The 21,902-nt window shown below is 42.7% G+C and overlaps 3 protein-coding genes across 3 annotated transcripts; all 3 read left to right on the top strand.

Annotated features, from left to right (window-relative positions):
* The first annotated feature begins 2,106 nt into the window (after positions 1-2,106).
* LOC127802279 (uncharacterized) lies at positions 2,107-2,763 on the top strand. The gene has a single exon (XM_052337994.1). The coding sequence runs from the start codon at positions 2,107-2,109 to the stop codon at positions 2,761-2,763; it is 657 nt and encodes a 218-aa protein (XP_052193954.1).
* Positions 2,764-2,850: 87 nt separating this feature from the next.
* Positions 2,851-3,435, top strand: LOC127802278 (uncharacterized). The gene has a single exon (XM_052337993.1). The coding sequence runs from the start codon at positions 2,851-2,853 to the stop codon at positions 3,433-3,435; it is 585 nt and encodes a 194-aa protein (XP_052193953.1).
* Positions 3,436-3,735: 300 nt separating this feature from the next.
* On the top strand, positions 3,736-6,840 carry LOC127802277 (uncharacterized). The gene is made up of 2 exons (XM_052337992.1): positions 3,736-6,161; positions 6,393-6,840. Exons 1-2 carry the CDS (start codon positions 3,736-3,738, stop codon positions 6,838-6,840), a joined length of 2,874 nt encoding a protein of 957 aa, XP_052193952.1.
* Positions 6,841-21,902: the final 15,062 nt, after the last annotated feature.

Raw genomic sequence — 21,902 nt, 5'->3', positions numbered from 1 at the left:
AGACAATTTTAATCTATTTAATTTTATACAATTTCAATTGATTTGATAAACAGGTCAATCGAATGGTCACCCTTACATTTTGAGCTTGGCAAAACAAGATACCTTTTAATAAGCTTAGCTACGCCCTCTGAAGTTTTATATATATTTGGCTTTTTAGCTTAACTTGGGGTGCAAATTTAATATTTATTTTAATTATTAGATAAAAATATTTTATTAGAGGCTTAGATGAAAGCATCAGGGTGGCCGAGTTGTCTAAGGCACCAAACTCAAGTTCTGATGCTCACGAAAACAAGTCACAAGAGCATAAAGTCATCTAATACTAAGAGACCTGAGAGGTATCAATAGAGTGACCAAAATCAAATAATTGAGATCAAGAGATAGTAGCGACCTCACTTGAGAGCCTCTCTCAAGGCATTCGAGAGACCTTATTGGGACTACATGCGTTACTCGACCACTACTATTCGAGAGACTCTTATGACCTTCCATTATCCTCACCTACAAATTTAGAAGAGAGTTGAAAATATCTATTGATGATTGTGACTTTCCTTCCACCTATCAATCTCATTTTCCTTATAAATGAGAGACTTTTTCTCTAGCAAATATATGTTCACAGTCTACTTGCTTTGTGTATTCTACATTTTCATTTAGAAACTGACTTAAGTATTGGAGGATCTGTACAGGAGATCACCTACACCCCTAACTTGACTAGTTTCTTTCTCTACAAGTCTCCTAAAAACTACATTTGAGAAACTCTCTCATTACAAATAAATTTATTATTAAATTTAAAAAACATCATGTTATGGGCGATCTTCGAGAATCAGCTAGCGGGCTGGACCCGGCCCCGCAGGGCAACCCAAAATACCCGAGGCCCAATAGGCCGGCCGAAATTCCATAGAGGCCCGCTAGACCCAGAGATTGAGGACCACCAATGAAGAGTCTCACAGTAAAAAGTCAGGTCGCTTGAGGACAGCTCGCTCGCTCGAAACAACATCCCAGCATCACAACATCACGACTTCAGCTTCGTCGAAAGACGCGTCAAAGATTAGAACAACCAGAAGACCGCAGGATAATCGAAAGCGATATACACCTGCCTATCAGAAGTAATTCAAATCCCTGAAGACAAGGAGCTTATCCCTGATATTCCGAACGATAAGGAAAGCGCCATCAACGGAATAGACTCCTTCCATACTTAGAACAGATTTGAATTATAAACAACACGACTCTATTTATAAAGGATGATACGCCACTGTAAAAGGGGAATGACTGAATTACATACTGTGACTCTACCAGAATAACCAGAGAACAGTCGTGGACTAGGCACAATTCGGGCCGAACCACGTAAAAATCTTGTGTGCTTCTTGTTTGTTCTTTTGCTTCTGTTCCTTACTCTTCGGCATCCGTTGTCGCATTGTGGGCTCTCGAACTCCGGTTGACGGTTCTCGTACATCAACATCTTGGCCCTAGAAGGAGGGCCCGCACTGATCGATAGCAATGGCAAGAGGAAGGAATGCACGAAGCTCTGATGCAATCGCCGATTTACCGAAAAATCGTCACAACCAACCGCACGTCGATCCGCCTATCGGAGGGTCCGTTGCCCCAGCAATGGAAACTTTGGTTCCACTAATTACCGGAGTCACTGCAGGAGTGCCCCCGAGGGCTCCGGCTCAACCTGCCGCCCTAACCGTCGGAGCAGAAGCTATTCAAGCCTGGCAGCAACGCCAGGAGGCACTGGAAAATACCGTAAGGCAGCTCGCTGAAGCGGTCAGGGCCCTTGCCCGAGCCCAGCCGCAAACGGTCCCGAGACAACCAGAGCCACCATCACCCCGGAGAGCTCGCCACCCACGAGAGGAAAGGCCCCCGCCAAATGAAAGAGAAGCTGATAGAGTTCCCTAGCCAGAAGGGTCAGTAAGTTCCTCTAACTCAAGGTCCAGGGGTACAGTCCCCCTGCTATATCGCTCCCCGGGGAGAGGAAGCAGGCGACCGCAGCTCCAGTGATCTGTGGACCAGGGCACAGCCGTGGAGGAGTTGCTCCAAAGGGTGCAGGAGTTGGAGGCGCGGCATGGAGCTCGTGGCCAAAATAGCGGCTATGGAGAGAGGACGCCGTTCATGAGAGAAGTCAAGCTCGAAGCTCTCCCCAGGAGATTCAAGGTTCCGAGCATATCGCAGTACAATGGGGACAGCGACCCCTATGACCATCTGGATGCATTCAATGTCCAAATGGACCTGCAGACCACTAGCTCGCTGGTAAGGTGCCGGGTGTTCCCTGCGACCTTGGGAGATATTCCGCGTGCTTGGCTTAGAAGCCTTCCATCTCGCAGCATTGGCAGCTGGGAAGAATGCCAGCGGAGGTTCCTCGGTCGGTACAAGGCACTGAGGCGGCAGCTCGCTCCTCCGTGCCACCTCGCCACGGTCTTCCAAAGGTCGAGCGAGTCCCTCAAGGACTACATCACCAGGTTCCGGCATGAGGTGAGTAACGTCGAAAGTCCCTCTGATGAAAGTATCTTGACGGCCATCTCAGCCGGCCTTCGAAAAGACGGGAAGCTCTACGAGAGCATCTACAAATCCCCCATTACTGATCTGGGAGAGTTCTATGAGCGAGCTGCAAAGGAGATCCGGTGGGAAGAGGCATTCGGTTCGAAGAAGCCCGTCGGACATAGGGAGGAAGCCGAAAGTTCTAGCCAAGACAGGAAAAGAAACGACGGGGGAAATGGAAAGGACAACCGTGATGAGAGGTCTAGCAATCAGGTAGCCAAGCGAGCTTGACGGGAAGAGCGAGAGGAGTGACCTCCAAGGCAGGGCCGTTTCAACAATTATGCGGCCCTATCGGATTCTCAAGAGAGGATTTTCGCTATGGAAAAGAGGAGAGAAGATTTTGGGAGGCCGAACCCGATAAAAACTCCCAATAAGTTCAGAAACTGGGAGAAGTTTTATGCGTACCACAACGAGGTGGGGCACGACACCTCCGAATGCTACGCCCTGAAAGATGTAATTGAAGAACTGATTCGAAGGGGCCGGCTGCGAGATTACGTGGTGCGACCTGCAAACCAGCCACCCCAGCAGACGAATAAACAACGACCTCCCCCCGAGGATGAGCATGCGCCTGCGGTTCGAACGATCTACACAATCCACGGTGGACCTCACCTCGCGGGTACATCGAACAGGTCACATGAAAGGTATGTACGCGAAGCTAATCACGTCTTGATAGCAGGATCTGTTGAGCAGATGGGACCGCCTAAGCGAGCTAGGGTGGCAATGAAAGAAATCACCTTCTCCGAAGAAGATGCCAGGGACATACACTGGCCGCACAATGACGCCCTTGTCATTCGTGCCCACATCGGCAACATGGAGGTACGAAGAATAATGATGGACACTGACAGCTGGGTAAATGTGATGTATAGGGCCTGTTTCGACCAGATGGGACTAGGGCCCAAGTAATTGAGCCCGTCCCCAGAGTCGCTTTACGGATTCACGGGAGACGCAATTGTTCCCATAGGGAGGGTTAAACTCTCATTCACCGTTGGGAGCCCAGGTCGTGAAGCAACGGCGATGGCAGAATTCCTCATTATTGACTGCCCCTCAGCGTACAATGTCGTACTCGGGCAGCCAGTGATGAACGAGCTGGACATGGTCGCCTCAACCAAGGCTCTGACTGTCAAGTTCCCGACCAACAATGGAACAGGATGCGTGCGGGGAGAATAGCACCTCGCGAGACGCTACTATGAGGACGCGGTCAAAATGGGGGCCAAAAGAAAGAAAGTGAATCTGGTCGCAGGCGGAACTCAGCGACCTTCAGGTCAGAGCGGGGTAAACTACGACCTGGATCCCCGAGAAGTGGATTGTGACAAGGCCTCCGGCCCGGTAGAAGAACTTGAAGAGGTCCTGACCAGCGAGGTAGATGCTGGAAGGCGTCTGAAGCTCGGAAAGAATCTAGCCCCTGAGGTAAAGTGTCAATTGGTTGAATTCCTTAAAGCTAACCTAGATGTGTTTGCATGGAACCATGAAGATATGGTAGGCATAGCCCCGGATGTCATATCGCACAGGCTGAACGTGGACCCCAGTTACAAATCAGTGCAGCAGAAGAGGAGGCCAATGACTCTAGAGCGTTATGCCGCCCTTAAAGAGGAGATGGATAAGCTCCTGGACAATGGATTCATCAGAGAAGCCCAGTACCCAGTCTGGGTAGCCAATCCAGTCCTGGTGAAGAAAAAGAACGGAAAATGGAGGACCTGCATCGACTTCACCGACCTGAATAAGGCTTGCCCAAAAGACAGCTTTCCCCTTCCCAGGATTGACCAACTCGTGGATGCAACAACAGGGCACCAGCTCCTCAGTTTCATGGATGCCTACTCGGAATACAACCAGATCCCCATGAATCCTAGCGAAGAGGAGCACACGTCGTTTATCACCGATCTTGGGCTGTACTGCTACAAGGTTATGCCGTTCGGACTGAAGAATGCTGGGGCCACCTACCAGAGGCTCGTGAATACGATGTTCAAAGCGCAGATTGGGAGAACAATGGAAGTATATGTCGACGATACGCTGGTTAAATCTGAGCAGGTCGCAGATCATGTTCGCGATTTAGGAGAAATGTTCAACATCCTCAGGAGCTACCGCATGAAACTAAATCCACTGAAGTGCGCTTTTGGAGTGGCTTCCGGAAAATTCTTGGGATTCATGGTCAACAACAGAGGCATCGAGGCCAACCCGAAAAAAATAAAAGCCTTGCTAGATATGAGATCTCCCACAAAGAAGAAGGATGTGCAGAGCCTTACCGGTCAGGTCGCTGCCCTGAACCGGTTTATCTCCAAGGCGACTGACAAGTGTATTCCTTTCTTCAATATGTTAAGGAAGGCCCAAGGCTTCAATTGGAGTGAAGAATGCGAGCTCGCCTTCCAGCAGTTGAAGGCGTACATGGGGTACGCGCCGTTACTTTCAAAACCTAAGGATGGGGAAAGATTGGTCGTCTACCTGGGAGTGTCAGAGCACGCCCTTAGCGCAGCATTGGTTCGGGAGGAAGAAGGGGTGCAATACCCCGTCTTCTACGTCAGCAAGAGGTTGGTAGACGCGGAAACAAGGTACACACCGATGGAGAAGCTCGCTTACTGCCTAGTCGCAGCATCGAGGAAGCTGCGCCCATACTTCCAGGCCCATCAGATCGATGTTCTGACCAAGTACCCCCTGAAGCAGATTTTGCAGAAACCAGACACTTCAGGTCGCCTGCTGAAATGGGCGATCGAGCTCGCTCAGTTCGACTTGGAATACAAACCAAGGACGGCTATAAAAGGACAAGCACTCGCGGATTTCATTGCTGAATTCACTGGACCAGCCCAAGTGGGAGAAGAAGCCTCAGAAGGACCGTCCTGGGAGCTATATGTTGACGGATCGTCAAACGATCAAGGAACTGGGGCAGGAGTTTTGTTAATCAGCCCGGAGGGCCACAGGATCCTCTGTGCCCTGCGATTCGGTTTCCCAGCTACCAACAATGAGGCCAAGTACGAAGCATTGCTCGCAGGGCTACGCCTGGCAAAGGAGGTACGAGCTGAAGCAGTTGTAATCTTCAGCGACTCCCAACTGGTCGTTAATCAAATACGGGGGGAATATCAAGTGAAAGGAACAAAGATGGCGGCGTACCTGCTCAAAGTACGCGAGCTCCTGGCCCTTCTCCCAAAATTCAAGGTACGCCAGATTCCCCGTTCTCAAAATTCCCATGCGGACACACTAGCTTGGCTGGCAACTGCGCGAGATACAGAGTTCTTGGGGGCTATACCGGTGGAATTTCTAGCTGCCCCTAGCATAGAACAATCGGCTGAGACGATGGTGATTGACACGCCCCAGGGTTCATGGATGAGTCCTATTCTGGAGTATCTGCGGGGCGAAAAGCTGCTAGTGGACAAACTCGAAGCGCGCAGACTGCAAGCTCGAGCTGTCCGCTACTGTATCTACGATGAGGTGTTGTATAAGCGAGGATTCATAGCTCCACTGTTAAGGTGTATCGAGGGCCCTGATTGTCGGACCGTGCTGGAAGAAATACATGCTGGACATTGCGGCAACCACGCTGGGGCTCTGTCGCTAGCTCAGAAAGCACTTCGGCAGGGATTCTATTGGCCCACGATGAAACAGGATGCGATAGAGCTGGTGAAGAAGTGTGAAAAGTGCCAACGGTTTGCTAAAATCCCGCGAGCCCCTCCGGTCTACCTCCAACAGATGAGCAGCCTATGGCCATTTGCTTTCTGGGGCATGGACCTGATCGGGCCGCTCCCAACGACTCGAGGCAACTGTAAGCACGCTATCGTGGCGGTAGATTACTTCACCAAGTGGGCCGAAGCGAAAGAACTCGTCGAAATCTCCACCTCTAAGGTACAAAAATTCGTCTAGGATAATATCATTTGCAGGTTTGGGGTCCCACAGCAGATAATTACGGACAACGGGACTCAATTCACCAGCGAGCAGTTCATTCGGTTTTGCGAGTCACTAAGCATTCAGAAGAGCTTCACGGCCGTAGACCATCCCCAAGCGAACGGGCAAGCAGAGGCAGTTAACAAGATCATTAAACACGCTTTTTCGTGTAGACGACAGCTCGCACCAGTGCTCTGGGCATATCGGACGACAGCTCGCACCAGCACAGGGGAAACTCCTTTTTCGTTGGCCTACGGATCCGAAGCTATGATCCTAGCAGAATACGAGGTGACAAACCAGCGAAGAGCCACCTTCAACCCAGAAGGGAATCACGAACTGCTAGTTGTAAATTTAGACCTACTGGAGGAAGCAAGAGACATAGCTCGTTTCAAGATCGTTGTATACCAACAAAGGGTGACGCGTCACTATAACAGAAAAGTCTAGATCAGGCATTATAGAGTTGGAGATCGCGTACTGCGCTTAATACTTCCCTCAGCTCGGAAAGCCAGTAGCGGCACACTTGGCCCAAACTGGGAAGGACCCTTTGTCATCCACAAAGACTTGGGTAACGGGGCGTACCATCTAGCCAACATGGACAGGGCTGTCCTCCCGCGGGCCTGGAACGCGAAACACCTCCGCCCCTACTATCAGTAAAAGTGTTTATTTTTGCCTATGATTCATGTTACACTTCTTTAAGCTCAATTGAGATTAATAAACTTTTGCCTGATCAATTTTGCTGCACTTGTTGTCTGTTCTCCAGCACAACATCTTAACATTTTCGAGGGAAGGGTAAAAACCATGGTTTGCGAGCTGGGGCCCATTTATCTTAGTCGACGGACTATGGTTTGTGGCTTATCTGAGCATTCCTCTTGGTCCTCCCCCAGGTCGTGGTTTGCTAGCTGAGGCCCATCTATCTTGACCCAATGTCACGGTTTGGCGCCTACTTGGGCAACCACTTCCATCTCGAGGGAAGGGATCACTAGCTGAGGCCCCTTTCATCCCCAATACGGTCATGATCTATAGAAGAACCATGGTATGTTAGCTAAGGCCGCTATGCGACCTACCTGGACATATATCTTGGTTGGGTCTTCGACTTCCATGCAAAAACTTATAGAAGAGCCATGGTATGTTAGCTGAGGCCGCTATACGACCTACCTGGACATATATCTTGGCTGGATCTTCAACTCCTACACGAGCTTACAAGAAAAGCCTTGATGTGTTAGCTGAGGTCGCTCCGCGACCTACCTGGACATGTATCTTGGCTATAACTTCAACTTTTCTGCGAAAATATATCACAGGAAGCTCGTCTCGAGCCACGGCCCGTTAGCTGAGATCGTGGAATGGTTTATATAGGTGTATGATTCGGCCAAGTCGCGATACAACTCTCTCTATGTTTACAACAGCTCATTTTGGTTTTATGAGTTATTTCAACAGCAGATCATTTTTCCTCTCGACGAACTGATTAAAGCGTCTAAAGTTTATTCACGACCTTCTACTCAATTAGGCAAAGCTTTCGAGACAAGCAACTTGCAACCTATAATTAAAGATTTATTATTAAAGAACGATCGTTCTGAGAAACTCTTTAAGAACACAGGTTAAATTCAAAGCGAACATCGTTTTATTACAAGAAGGTCTCTGATACAAGAATTTTCTACCGAACTACAACATGAAGGAATGAAGCCTAAACAAACTAGAGGATAACCAGAGTCCACAATGATCTTTAGCCTCCCCCGAAAGCAAGAAAAAGACGCAGTTGGCTGGACCACAAGAGGCCCGGCAGTCTTCAAGCTTTAGCCCCGTGATCCAACAATCTTCAGCTTTGACCGAGCGGCCGGCAATCTTCTTCGTCCCACATTCGACAGAAAAGGAAGAAGAATATTACCGGACCGCTTGGCCGTAGCTGAAATATCGAAGTACAGCGAGCAGCCTCACGCTTGCAAGAACATTCCACTAAGCAACCCAGAATAAACATGCCTTGATAGCTTGAAAACAAATGGGGTATTTATAAGCCCCATCCTGGAACAAAGGGGGACGCACGGTCAAAACCATGAAAAGCGGGGTCATGATGGTAGCCCTCGTTCCCGGGTCCGCTGACTATTCCCGGAGTCCAAAAGTTGTTCCCAAGGATACGGCGAGTCCCGAGACGACGGTCCAACTTCGTAAAGCAAAGGATAGGTCGCCGGCAAATCAAACCATAGCTCCCAGATCGCATGACGAACTGCGAGCTGGGGGACGCGAGGTAAGGGATGCGAGGTTGAGCGTCGGGTTGGGCCAATATCTGAAACATTGCGAGGTGCGATCTCCTTAACGGGTCTTCGAACAGCCAATAACAAGCTCGCAGGGCAAAAATTTCGAAACAACGACCCAAAGCCAATTCAAAGCCCGCTCCGACATGACCTAACATCTCTACTCAATAAGTCAGGTTTAAGTTCCACTTCTTCAAAATTTTAATTGAGTTTACTTTGAATATTTATGAAGTTCTCTAAAGTTGCACCCTGAAGCCCGACCCGCCGAGACTTGAGCTACCAAGACCCAAAAGCTCGACCAAGTCTAAGCTCAAAGAAAAAACCAAAGAGATGCAAAAGCATTGGGGTTTCGTTGAAACATAAATGTCGTACAAAAAAAAGGGGGGGGGGGAGAAAAACCCTAGCTAGAGGGGGGAGCCACGGTTTCATGAGGAAGGCCGGCAGCATCTTGAATAAGAAGGGTAGCTTCGGTCTGATCAGACTGAGTGGAAGTCCCAGTAGTCTCTCCTTCAGCTACCTCGGTCTGATTAGGCTGAATGGAAGTTCCAGCAGCCTCTCCTTCAGCTGCCTCGGCTGCATACCTTGCGACCTCTTCCACGGCATCATCACCAAAGAAAAAGACGTCCAGCTCGGGGTGAACTGTCCACAAAGTATACAGAAATTCGATTGAATTTTCTGAGGCAGCCTCCTGGCGCTCTCGGGTCACCCGAGCTCCAACCTCGAGCAACAACTTCAGCTCGCTCCTCGACCGACCTCTGCGCCTTCCTACTTTCCTCCAGCTCCTCCGAAGCTTTCTTAAGCTTCACGTTATAACTAGAAAAGGCCTCGACATACATGGATTTCTCCTTGAAAAGCTCATCCTCAGCTTCCCTCTTAGCCTTCTCAGCCACCTGGACGCGGTCCACAAACCCCTCCTGGTGACTCCGCATCTTCCGGGTCTCCTCTGTCAGATAGGAGAGGCTATCTTGCAACTTCTTCTTATCCTCCTTGAGGTCCCTCGCGAGAGTCGCAAGCCTCTCCTTCTCCTTCAGGAGGATAGAGAGCTCCTCCGCTTGTTTGACGCAGCTGAGGACGGACTGAAAGGCAAAACAAAACGTGTAAACTTGCAAACAAAAGGAACGGCGAAGATATGAAAAACAAGGAAAGCTTACTAAGAGACCATGACGAGCAGAAAAGAGTGGGAGTCTCTCTCCCGTGACACTCTCCCTCTCCAAGGCCTAGGCAGAATTCCCAAGGACTCGGTTCAGGTTTTCCGAAAGGAGGTCGAAGTGTATTCCCCCTGCAGAAACCTCTTGGGCCACAGAATCCGGAGGAGCGGCGGCCTTTTTCTTCTTCTCGGCTTGGCTCCTTGTAGTAGGAGATGAAGTCGATGGAGCCTTCCTCTTGCTCCCAGAAGCTAAGGCAGTTCAACCTTCGGCTCGAGACTTCCCACGAGCAGGTATGGCCATAACCACCTCGGGGTCGTGGGTCGTGACTGTCTTTGGGGCGGGTAGAGCAGATGGAATCACCGGAGGATCGGCCGCAGGTACTATGGACCCTTCAAACCCGGGCGCATCCACCCGAGCTGACTGCACTCTCACCCTGCAATTAAAACACAATAAAAACAAATCATAATAAAACTTTTATATTTTTTTTATTTTAGTGAGAGGTTTATATTCGCCAGTGTACGAGTGCAGTTGTAGTCCAAATTTATATTTATATTTTCTGGATGAATCCAGGTCGTCCACTGAGAGATTTATTTATAGCAAAAGAAAAAGAATGTCACACACACGCACACGCATTTGGACAAATTGACAACAAGATTTTTTATGGTTTTGTTTTTAGACAACAGATACTAGAAAATAAAGTAAGGCAAAAATTGAAATAAACATTAAACGTAAAAATATGAATTTGGATAGTGCTTGAGTTAAAACAATTTCAGTACCAACCCGTTAATTCCCAAATTTTAGCATAAAAGATTAGCAACATTAATTTAATTTCAGATATGAGGATTTGTTATTAAATGCAATTAGAGATGATGATAGTTCTAGGTTAAGCAATCCCCATACATGATATGCGGGATTCTAATTTAAGCAACTACCATAAATTCAATTACAATTAATATACAAAACAACTAAATTAATCATCCGGATTTGGGTATGATAGCGTTTCCAGTTCTAGTAACTCTCATACATGGCATGAAAGCTCTAAATTAGGCTTACGCTCCAATCCAAACCTAGTGATTTTTTAATAATTAATACACACTCATACTGAAATTTAAATTAATGTTACTTATTTAAAGCGCAGCTTTCTTTGAGAATCATTGGCATTGGACACTGTCCTTGCCTTAACCCAAGATTAGATTTAACTACTCATTTTTATTTGAAAGTTAATTGACAGAAATTTAAATGACATAATTTAAATAACAGAATTTAAATGACAAGAAATTTAAAAGCATAAACTAACCGGCCATTTAGGCGGTGGATAATTAAATGACAAGAATTAAAATTGCAGAAATTTAAAGGCATAAACTAACCGGCCATTTAGGCGGTGAATAATTAAATGACAGAAATTAAAATTACAGAAATTTAAAGGCACAAATTAACCGGCCATTTAGGCGGTGAATAATAAAGTAATAATAAATGACATAAGAATTTAAAAGAAGAAAGAAAAAAAAGTAAGATTATAAGAGAAAGTACTAAAGAAAATGAGAAACAACAAGAACAATTCTCAAAGAGAGAATTATAAGGAAACAACTAAACTTTTATTCAAGAATAATAATCACACTTACAAATGCAATCAAGTGAGCTATTTATAGGCCACAAGATGCAATACAAACCACACAATTTCAATTATTCAATTAGACATAATTATATCTAATGGGCACTCACACACTTAAAGTTAAATGGATTTTAGCTATAATACACACCTAATATTAAATGGATTTTAGCTAAAATACATACCTAATAAAGCATTCATAAAGTTAAATGGATTTTAGCTATAATATCCACCTAATAGTTAAATGGATTTTAGCTAAAAAAACACACCTAATAAAGCTCTCACATAAAAAATAAAAATAGATTTCTATAAATTGGTTTTTAATCTTCATTAGGATTAAAAATAATCATTGGGCCTTCTCCAAATAATATTTTCCATGGGTTGCTCAAATTGGGCCTTAATTCTTCATGGGCTTGAATTGTTCATGGACTTTAATTTCTCCATGGCTTTGATTTCTTCATGGACTTGATTTCTCCATGGCTTTGATTTCTTCATGGACTTGAATTCTTCATGGACTTTAAGTCTTCATGGGCTTGAATTCTTCATGCCTAAAAAAAATAAAAATAATTTAATGTTATTAATAAATTATATATTATATATATATTACATGCATGCATATAATGATATATATGTATTATATATAATTTTATATATTATTATTATTTACTTTAGAACTTCATTTCATTCATCTTTCAATTTAAATTTACATATAACCATAAAATATATATTAATATCTAATTTAAACCATTTTTAAGATCAAAAGAAGGGTATAATTATAACAAAATTTTTACAAAATTAACCATTAATCACGAGCCTGCAAGGTCGGAGTTGAAGGAGTCGCAACAGAGGTCGCCGCCGACTTGCCGCGCGAGGCGTACTTCAGTTTTACCGTCTTCGGCATCGATAAACCGGCCTGTTCTTCTCGATCACCTTCGTCTGAGCTCGCACCCAAGTCAATCTGTTCAAGGGCGGACTTAACGTCCTTCCTCCCCCAGACCCCTATCCTCTTCTTGTCTATCTCCTTTACGTTAAGGGAGGGGGCGAACCCAAACTTGCGAAGCAGGTCGTCAGAAGGCTCGATGTCGTCAGCATCCGTCTTCAGAGCCGCAACTATAACACCCCAATTCCCGGGAGTGTTAACGTAACGTAAGATTCCGGGGATAAATTTTTTTTTCAAACAAAAACCCATCACAAAAACCATTCCCCGAAGATCCCGTTACACCTTCTCAGTATATCAACTATGAACCATTAATAAACCAAGACAGGTTCACCAACACAAATGCGGAAGCTAGATTGAAACCTCAACAGGTCATAACCGAAACCACTTTATTTATATATAAAGTTGCACCAACGTTTACATGACGTTTTCAAAAGTAAATAACATAACTGAAAAGACATAATGTAAATTATCCGCTAATCGCCGTCACTCCTCGACAATTCCTTTCCCTTTTGCACCGCTGCCTTCACCTGGAACGTTTGAATATTCCAGGGACAAAGTCCAAATTAGATGATGAATCATCTAAGTGAGTTCAAAACACATTTTTCATGAATAATGCAAGACATGAAATAAACCAATATACCCGGTAAGCCCTAGCTCAAGAGAATTCCCACGCGCTTAACCCTACCACGGGAAAAGAGCAATCTCTCTAAAAGCTATGCCACCACACCGACTCGACGCGATTCTAGCTTAAATGGGGCTGCCAACGCATCTCACCAGAATACGTTCCCACCTTAAGCATCCAGGAACCACCATACAATCCCAACTCCAAAATTTCACATGGACCACCTAGTCGTCCTAGTGCAACTTCCCTGGCCAAACGGCCTGGCACGGAAATCAATGCGGCTATCCTGACATGCACACCTAGCATCAGATACCCCTATTATTCCGTCACGCCCTTGGAGAATTACGGCTACACTATCCAGACAACATCCTAGGCTGACATCCCACATGAACAACACAGTATGGACCACCTAGCCGTCCTAGTGCAACTTCTCTGACCAAACGGTCTGGCACGGAAACCAAGGCGGCTATCCTAACATGCACACCAGCATCAGATACCCTTATTATTCCGTCACGCCCTTGGAGAATTATGGCTACACTATCCAGACAACATCCGAGGCTGACATTCCATACGTACACATAAAACTCAAGACAATGCCACAATTCACAATTCAATGCATCGTATAAACAACATTTATAAAATGCAATGCACAGTTCAAAACGTTTAGGGACAAACCTCCCTCATAAATCCAACCATCACCGGTTACCATTTTAATGCACAAAACCATTTTGCATGAAATCACCATATGTTCAGATAGAATAAGCACAATAAATCAAGTTTTGGGGGCAAACACTCACAACTTAAAACCAAATTTTTCGGTAGAACACTCACCTTGAACGAAACTCAAAACACCTCGAATCTTGTGCCCAACCTCAATTTTCGGGCAACTCCTCAAGTCTTTTAACCAAACCACCTCCTTATAGGTCCTCACGCGCTGCCTAAGTGCTCTACGCGTGTGATGCCTCGCGTATACTTTAAAAACCCTCTATCCACTAAACCCGAAGCACTCTCATCTAGCACAAATGTATCACAACTTCGAATGAGAGAATCCTTAGCCTTGAGCCCCTATTTATATGTTTAGGAAACTTAGCCACCAAGAAATATTTATTCTGCAATCATTTTAAATCTTTCAAAATCTTTTCCAATCATTCTAAATCTTCTAATATTTTCTATAATCATTCCAAATCTTTTGATATCTTTTGCAATCATTCCAAAATCTTCTAAGATTCTCTGCAATCATTGTAAATCTTCTATAATCATTCCAAATCTTCTAATATCTTTTGTAATCATTCCAAAATCTTTTAAGATTCTCTGCAATCATTGTAAATCTTCTATAATCATTCCAAATCTTCTAATATCTTTTGTAATCATTCCAAAATCTTCTAAGATCTTCTGCAATCATTGTTATCCAAATCAAATCTTTTCTTATCCAATCAAATCTTATACAAATCTTATCCTTAAAGTCATCATAAGCCTTCATCTTATCTCTAACGTCATTATGAGACTTCATCCTTATCTCTAAAGTCATTTATGAAGCTTTTTCCTGAATCTCCCAAATGCCCCTAGTAAAAAGATTTCAAGAATTATACTTTGGCCCGAACTTTTGGATAATTGCACTTAGACCCTTTTCAACATGGTCCCCGGGCTAATTTTTAATTGCATTTTAGTTCTTGAAAAATGGACTAATTGCGCTAATGCCCCTATTTTTTAGGTAAATTACACTTTTACCCCAACCTCAAAAATTACGATTTTGCCCCTGGCTCAAAAACTGAACTTCTCTTTAAAGACCTTTATAACCCTTTGAAATATCCCAAAACACTCTCTTTAAAATTTCGAAAAAATATCATTTCGATCTCCCTCTGTCAATTTCAAAAAAAACTGCACTTAAGCCCGACTCTTCGTTTTAGCTACAAACCCTTTTGTTTCTTCCAAAAACTACTGAAGGGTTACTCTATATGCCAAATATGAACTTCCTTAGGGTTCCATTGACTTCCCGGATGCCCTGTACGATAATTCGGTATTTCAGCCTAAATCACAATTGCCCTTTTTAGCTGTACCGGGAACCGTTCCCGATCCAACTTCTTTTGATGCCTAAAATCATAACTCGTATTACTTGTCGATACTATACCATTTTCCTTGGCTATCTAGGGTCCAAGGTACTCCCTCTGACTAATTCGATCGTCCAAAGTTGCGTTAGTGTACCTTATAGTCTTATTTTACACAAAGTCCATTTATGCCCTTCATCAAATATTATTTATGACCTCAAATCATTCTCGGGTATTACAGCAACACTCTCGAGCAGCTCAACCTCATCCTTGGTCAAGCTAGGATTTTCACCAGAGGTATCTAAAAAAAGAAAGCAGTTAGTCAAAAGAAGGGAAAAGCATGAAAGATAAGGATATGAGCTCGCTTACTGGGACATTGAACGAAGCCGTAGCTCGTGAGCTCGTGAAGAGAAATGCAAGAGGCAAAAAACCACCGTGCCTTGTATGCCCCTACGTTGGACTTCCCCTTAGCCTTACCTTTTGGCAAGAAATCTTTATATTTGGACCTACGAGCTATGAGATAGTACAGCCCGCTACCTAAACCCTTGAACGAGAAGAGGAATCTAATGATCTTAGGGGACGGAGGCTCAAGGCCCGCCCTCTTAAAAAGGAGAGCTAATGAAGAAAGTTGGGTATAGGAGTTTGGGGTGAGCTGGAAAGGTGAAAGTCTCAGGTCGTTCAGGAGAGCTATCAAGTAAGGAGGGACTGGAAACCTAAAACCAGATTCTAGATGTTAAAGGCTCAGAGCAATGAACCATTTAGGGGGGTTGGCAGCATGATCCTCAAGAGAAGGAACCATGGCACTAGAGCTCGAAAGGAAGTTATACTCCCTAACCCACGAATTGAACTCGCTGAAGGTCACGTTTGAGGGATGACGCTCGAACACCTCGCGGGCGTTTAGGTCATCCTCAGACCACTGAGACGAAGCAGTAGAGACGGACGAAGCGAGTTCCCGAGCACCCCCATCTCGTCGAGAGGAGAGCTCTTGAACAGTCTCTTCCCACCCTTCGCATGGTTCCAAAGAAGTCGGAGTGTCCATGTCTCCTATCTTGTAGTCGCGGCGCCTGTAACCTGAGAGGGACATCTATGACAAAATTAGAGTCAAGTCGCCAGAAGCTGACCAATGCTCGCAAAAAAAAAAACAAAAGCCCTAAGGACTCCCCCTATTCAATCAGGTCACGCAAGATCCGCAGGGGGCTGGACACTCCAGCCCGTAAGATATCTAAACGCAAGACGAGTTCACTTCTACAGCCGCGAGCCAAAAAGAGGCAAACGACGCTCCGAAACTAGAAAAAGACAGCCATCACGAAGAAGGCAATACACGAGAAGGGCTGAAGTGCAGATAACCAAAAGGCGAACCCAAAATACTTGGAACTTATCGGAAAAACAGCAGGCGAGTGGTGCCGGAGTTGGGAACGGCAGCAAAGGCACCCAAAAACCAAGAAGGCCATCGTAACCAATGCTAAGCGCGAAGACGAAAGAAAAAGCCTTTACACGAGCAAAAATTCGAAATAACAAGTGAAGAAGGAAGAAGGAAGCCTCTGCCCGTTATTTGTACCTTTTACTTGAAAGATCTCGGCCGTCGGATCAGAAAACGGCTCATGGCATGCCCCAAGTAAATCGGCCGCATGATATCTCGTGGGGCCCACAGGCATAATCACGCGCAGTAATGGGAAAGTGCGCACATAAAAGGCAGTACGGACAAGACGTGCCATTCGAAACATTTCTCGAGGAAGGGACCGGAAATAGTCCGAAACGCGGATAAACAGGTCGCGGCAACTAAAACAACTCTCAGTCCGCAGCTCGCACTAAGAGTTGGGGGGCTTATGTTATGGGCGATCTCCGAGAATCAGCTAGCGGGCTGGACCCGGCCCCACAGGGCAAACCCAAAATACCCGAGGCCCAATAGGCCGACCGGAATTCCTTAGAGGCCCGCCAGACCCAGAGATCGAGGATCACCAATGAAGAGTCTCACAGTAAAAAGTCAGGTCGCTTGAGGACAGCGAGCTCGCTCGAAACAACATCCCAGCATCACAACATCAAGACTTCAGCTTCGTCGAAAGACACGTCAAAGATTAGAACAGCCAGAAGACCGCGGGATAATCGAAAGCGATATACACCTGCCTATCAGAAGTAATTCAAATCCCTGAAGACAAGGAGCCTATCCCTGATATTCCGAACGATAAGGAAAGTGCCATCAACGGAATAGACTCCTTCCATACTTAGAACTGATTCGAATTGTAAACAACACGACTCTATTTATAGAGGATGATAAGCCACTATAAAAGGGGGATGACTGAATTACATACTGTAACTCTGCCAGAATAACTAGAGAACAGTCGTGGACTAGGCACGATTCGGGCCGAACCACGTAAAAATCTTGTGTGCTTCTTGTTTGTTCTTTTACTTCTGTTCCTTACTCTTCAGCATCCGTTGTCGCATTGTGGGCTCTCGGACTCCGGTTGACGGTTCTTGTACGTCAACACATCATATATCTAATAAAAATTCTTAAATTGTTTCATAACTTCGTTACATTTAATGTCATGCCACCACCCCCACATGAACTTGGTAGAGATCCAAGAGACCAATTCGCAAGAAGTTCTTCCCTTTCTTTTTTTTTTATATCTATTTTCAAAATGTCTTATTACTAAATAATAAATGAGAGTTATGGTCGTAATATATACATGTAAATAAATAATAAATAATTTTAAATAAAAATTTAGTAAATAGCAATTAGTAGTTAATTTCTATTTAAACACTCAAATTTGACACTTTAATTTATTCTTTGGATTGACATATTATACATTTATATTGAAATAACATAAAATATAAAATATTAACATAAAGTGTCACTGTAAATATTAAAAAAAAACCTTCAGGGTAGTGTAAATAGTCTGCTACATACATTTAGGAGCTTAGAATACCGTAAGTATCATGAGTTTGATATATATCCATACGAAATTGTACAATCATTTGTGTATACCTAAAAGGTTAGGTCTCAGGGTTCGATTCACGGCTAATCTATCCATACACGTAAATCGAGTCTAGGTAGATCGTGGGTTTTAGAGAGGGTGAGATGGTTCGAGCTGAAAGTCATAAGAAACTAGAGATCCCTTAAGTCTCTTACATTTGGTTTGCCCGTCCTTCTCCATTCCATTCCCTTCTACCCCTTAATTTTTCTTTAAAAATTAATTGTTTTTCCCCTTTTAAATCCCATCACCTAATTTTTAGATTTTATTTTATGTGATTTTTTCTCTTCCAATTTCTTGCTTGGACGTCAAGTACCAAAAGTCTATGTTGACTAGTTAAACACTCTCCCGATATCACCTTATAATCCCTACAACATAATCGATCATCTTGTCTCATGAGAAAGTAATTTATTTGGGTGCTTAATGTGACATTTTTATATGTGATTAAGTGTTCGTCCCATTTTTTGAACCTAGTATTGGTTATGATGAACTCATATGCCATAACAAAATCTAAAATAGACTTACCCTCATTATTAATTTTTTCGAATCCATTCCCTCCATGTACCTCTCTATAGCCATTTTCGTCTTTACTCACGTGACCATTTAAGTCACCTCCCATAATCATTTTTTCTCGTCTTGGTATCATTTGTATGAGTGTCTCTAGGTTCTGCTAGAATTTTGTTTTTATCTCCTCACCTAACCTCACTTATGGTGCATATGTACTAAAGATATTCATAGTCATTCTTCTTAGACCAACCTTCACTATAATAATCATATCCCCTATTCGCTTTACATCCACTGTCTTATCTACTAAACTTTTATCCATAACAATTCCCACTCTATTTTTCGCTCGATCATTTCCTGTGTACCATATTTTAGTGAAGAATGAATAATTAAAATATAATATTTTTTTAATATAAGAAAAAATAAATAATTTAATTTTGTACAAATGTTCATGTAAGTTAATCGTCGTTATCCATGTTTATGAAAAAAATTAGATATTAAAATGAATCACAAGTGTAAAAGTGTTATTTGGCATTATGAATCGCATTGTAGAGAGATATATGGTGATATTTGCTTACGTATTCTTTACCTACAAAAAGATGGAGTCATTGACACGTTCTAATAACATAAATATGTTATTTGGACATTTAAGAATAACACTTAGTGTAATATTTTTATATTGATACATTATATTATATGTCTAATTAATATGAATGTACAATATAGAAATACAAAAATGTAGAATCAAGTGTTATTCTTGAATGTCCAAGTAATATTTCCCTTATAGTAATGGTTATTTTGATTAAAATTAAGCCTTTTAATTTGATAAAAGGTTCGTGAATTTTACAAATTTTTACATAAAAATGATAAATAGAATTCCTATACAAAAAATCACAATGAAGCAATTAATAGTTACAATATATTTTTACTAAATATTTTATTTTTAACATATAGTTCACAAGTCTGATCATACAAGCTAATCTCTTACTAAGTTATGATGGTAGCCACAATTTCCCACTTACCCCTTAACTCAAATAAACACGTCATGGGGATTGGGGACCATGCAAAACGTAGGAAGAATATATATATATATATATATGGATTATGCTACAAGGACGAATGCAACGACAAACGTATTGACAAACCTAGGATATCGCGATATTTTGACATTAAAATCTCACGATAACTTGGGTTACAATTTTGAGTTAATTTTCAGCTTCTTGCCTCACCCAATTTGATTTAAGGTTTAGGTTGCTCTCTTTTACTCTCCGTTTCACTCTATCTCTCGCTTGCTCTTTCTTACTTTCTCCGTCCTCACCATCACCAGCTGTTCCCCCATTGTCGTCTCTCTCTCTCTCTCTCTCTGTATTTTTGAACCCATCGCGTCTCATCTAGTTCACCCGCCTCTATCGGAAAGAAGAACCCTAGCAGTGTGAGAGATCAGACGCCCCTACTCTACTAGCTTCATCTCCCCCTGCCACCGGCGACGAGCGTTGAAATTTCTAGCGAAAGCAAGAACCTGAGTCAAAAATCAATCGGATGCCCCTCGACGAGCTTTGAAAACAACACTGGTATGTTTTTTTATGTTTTTATGTATTTTTATAAACAATGACTATCTATCTCATTCATTTAAGCCGTGTTGTTAGATAGGCAATTTTATGCAGAAGTTGTTTTCCTAGATATTGACTACTTATCTAGCCGTCCCTAAATGTCAGTTCAATGGTAAGGTAAATATAGCACTTAAGCAACTAATGTGGCCTCACAGAAGATAGTTTCCCTATTATATTCATTAACTGAACAGATCATGAGCATGGTGGAGAAAAGCCAAGTGAAAATAAAGCCAACAACATGTAGGAGAAAGTTTCACTATTTAGAAGGAAGATAGTAGTTTGGTAGAATCAAATAGGTGGTGAAATTGAATTTCAAGGGTATTACATGGCTGAGCCCACACTTTGGCACAAATACTTAATAGGATCTTTTAGGTCTGAACTAGAAGGCTAAAGCTAGGGGGAAGAAACAAGCACATTGAGCATAGAGTATGGTTTTAGCCTTTTAAAGCAAAACCACCATTTCAAGCACTCGGTTTCAACAAAAAACAAATTAAATATTTATATGCTAAGCTTATCTTAATTCAACTAGGATTGATACTTCAATTATAGACTTCATAATCTAAGGCAAATCACAAATGAGAATTAATAGAAGAGTTTCACTCATAATATGAGCCACTCACAATGTAGCTCAATAGCAACAAGCCTTAACCCCCACAAGATGGGCTGATGTAGTTCACTCTTGGAAAATACAAAGGAATTACAAAAGAATCAAACTACTCTTGACCCTAAAAATCTTCTAAAAGAAATGGTAAAATGACCACCAGCATCCTGAACTAAATATAAAAATGAAATTAAGACAAACATTGAACCAAAGCCTAATTGCATGAGAGGCCAAGCAATGAAGCAAAACTTCATGTTTGTTTCCTATTGAAATGCTTTCTTCCGTGCATGCTCTACCCCACTGTTTTCTACAATAATAGTATAGTAATTTTTTAACATACTTAATAGTGTATAAATTTGTACTGTTTAATCATATTTGTTTACATACTTTTTTAACATATAAATGGGGAAATATTAACAGTGATAAAACATTTCAATTACAACTATTTAAGAAAATAATCTTTTTCAAATTTAATTATTTTAGTTAAGATGATGTCCAATTTAGAAATGGATAAAATTTCAATCAACTCTTCAACCTTGCATCAAGGAATCATGTGTGAGCATGGTGTGCCTCTTTGGTGCTATACTTCATGGACTAAATCTAATCCTAGAAGGAGATTCTTGCGATGTCGATTCTGAAAGGTAATTTTTATCTTATAAATTAAATAACTGTTAATGATTTTCTTAAGATTAATTGTTGGATGGTCTGACGGACAAAATGATGATATTGTAAATGGATTCAATGGATCGATGATGAACGAACCAATCATGAGAAAATATTATGCAGAGCTTTGTTGGATAAGTTAAAATGGAACATGGCAGAAAAATATGAAAATAAAAGATTACTTCAAGAACAAGTGAGGGCTTTTGAAGAAAATGCCTTAAGGAGAAAAGAAAAGATACTGAAGCTTCAGAAAGACCATAGATGTATAATGGAAGAGAACTTTCAATTGAAAATAAAGGTTCAAGAGTATAAGACGAAAGAAATGAAGTTTGTTAGGGTTCTAATAATGTTAGGATTGAGTTGTTTTTTATAGATTGTATGGCTGACAAAAAATGATGGTAGTAGATTTAGGTATTTGGCTTTAGTGTACAAGATTATCTATGTTAGTAAACCTTTGTTTGTTATGTGCAAATTGATTGTTTAGTTTCTTTTTTCTTACCGTAGAGGTTCCACTATATGTACTATAAGATCATCCAATGGAAAACTTGT

The sequence above is a fragment of the Diospyros lotus genome, chromosome 5 (genome assembly GCF_014633365.1).
Source record: "Diospyros lotus cultivar Yz01 chromosome 5, ASM1463336v1, whole genome shotgun sequence".
NCBI classification, from domain to species: Eukaryota; Viridiplantae; Streptophyta; class Magnoliopsida; order Ericales; family Ebenaceae; genus Diospyros; species Diospyros lotus.
Note: the sequence above shows the minus strand (reverse complement) of the source record. Positions and strands in the feature narration are given on the sequence as shown.

Excerpts from the sequence above, each read along its gene's own strand:
- LOC127802277 (XM_052337992.1), top strand. The coding sequence starts at position 3,736 with ATGGGGGCCAAAAGAAAGAAAGTGAATCTGGTCGCAGGCGGAACTCAG. Across the intron at positions 6,162-6,392 it reads AAGTGTGAAAAGTGCCAACG|GTTTGGGGTCCCACAGCAGA; the intron begins GTTTGCTAAAAT and ends TATCATTTGCAG.
- LOC127802279 (XM_052337994.1), top strand. The coding sequence starts at position 2,107 with ATGAGAGAAGTCAAGCTCGAAGCTCTCCCCAGGAGATTCAAGGTTCCG.
- LOC127802278 (XM_052337993.1), top strand. The coding sequence starts at position 2,851 with ATGGAAAAGAGGAGAGAAGATTTTGGGAGGCCGAACCCGATAAAAACT.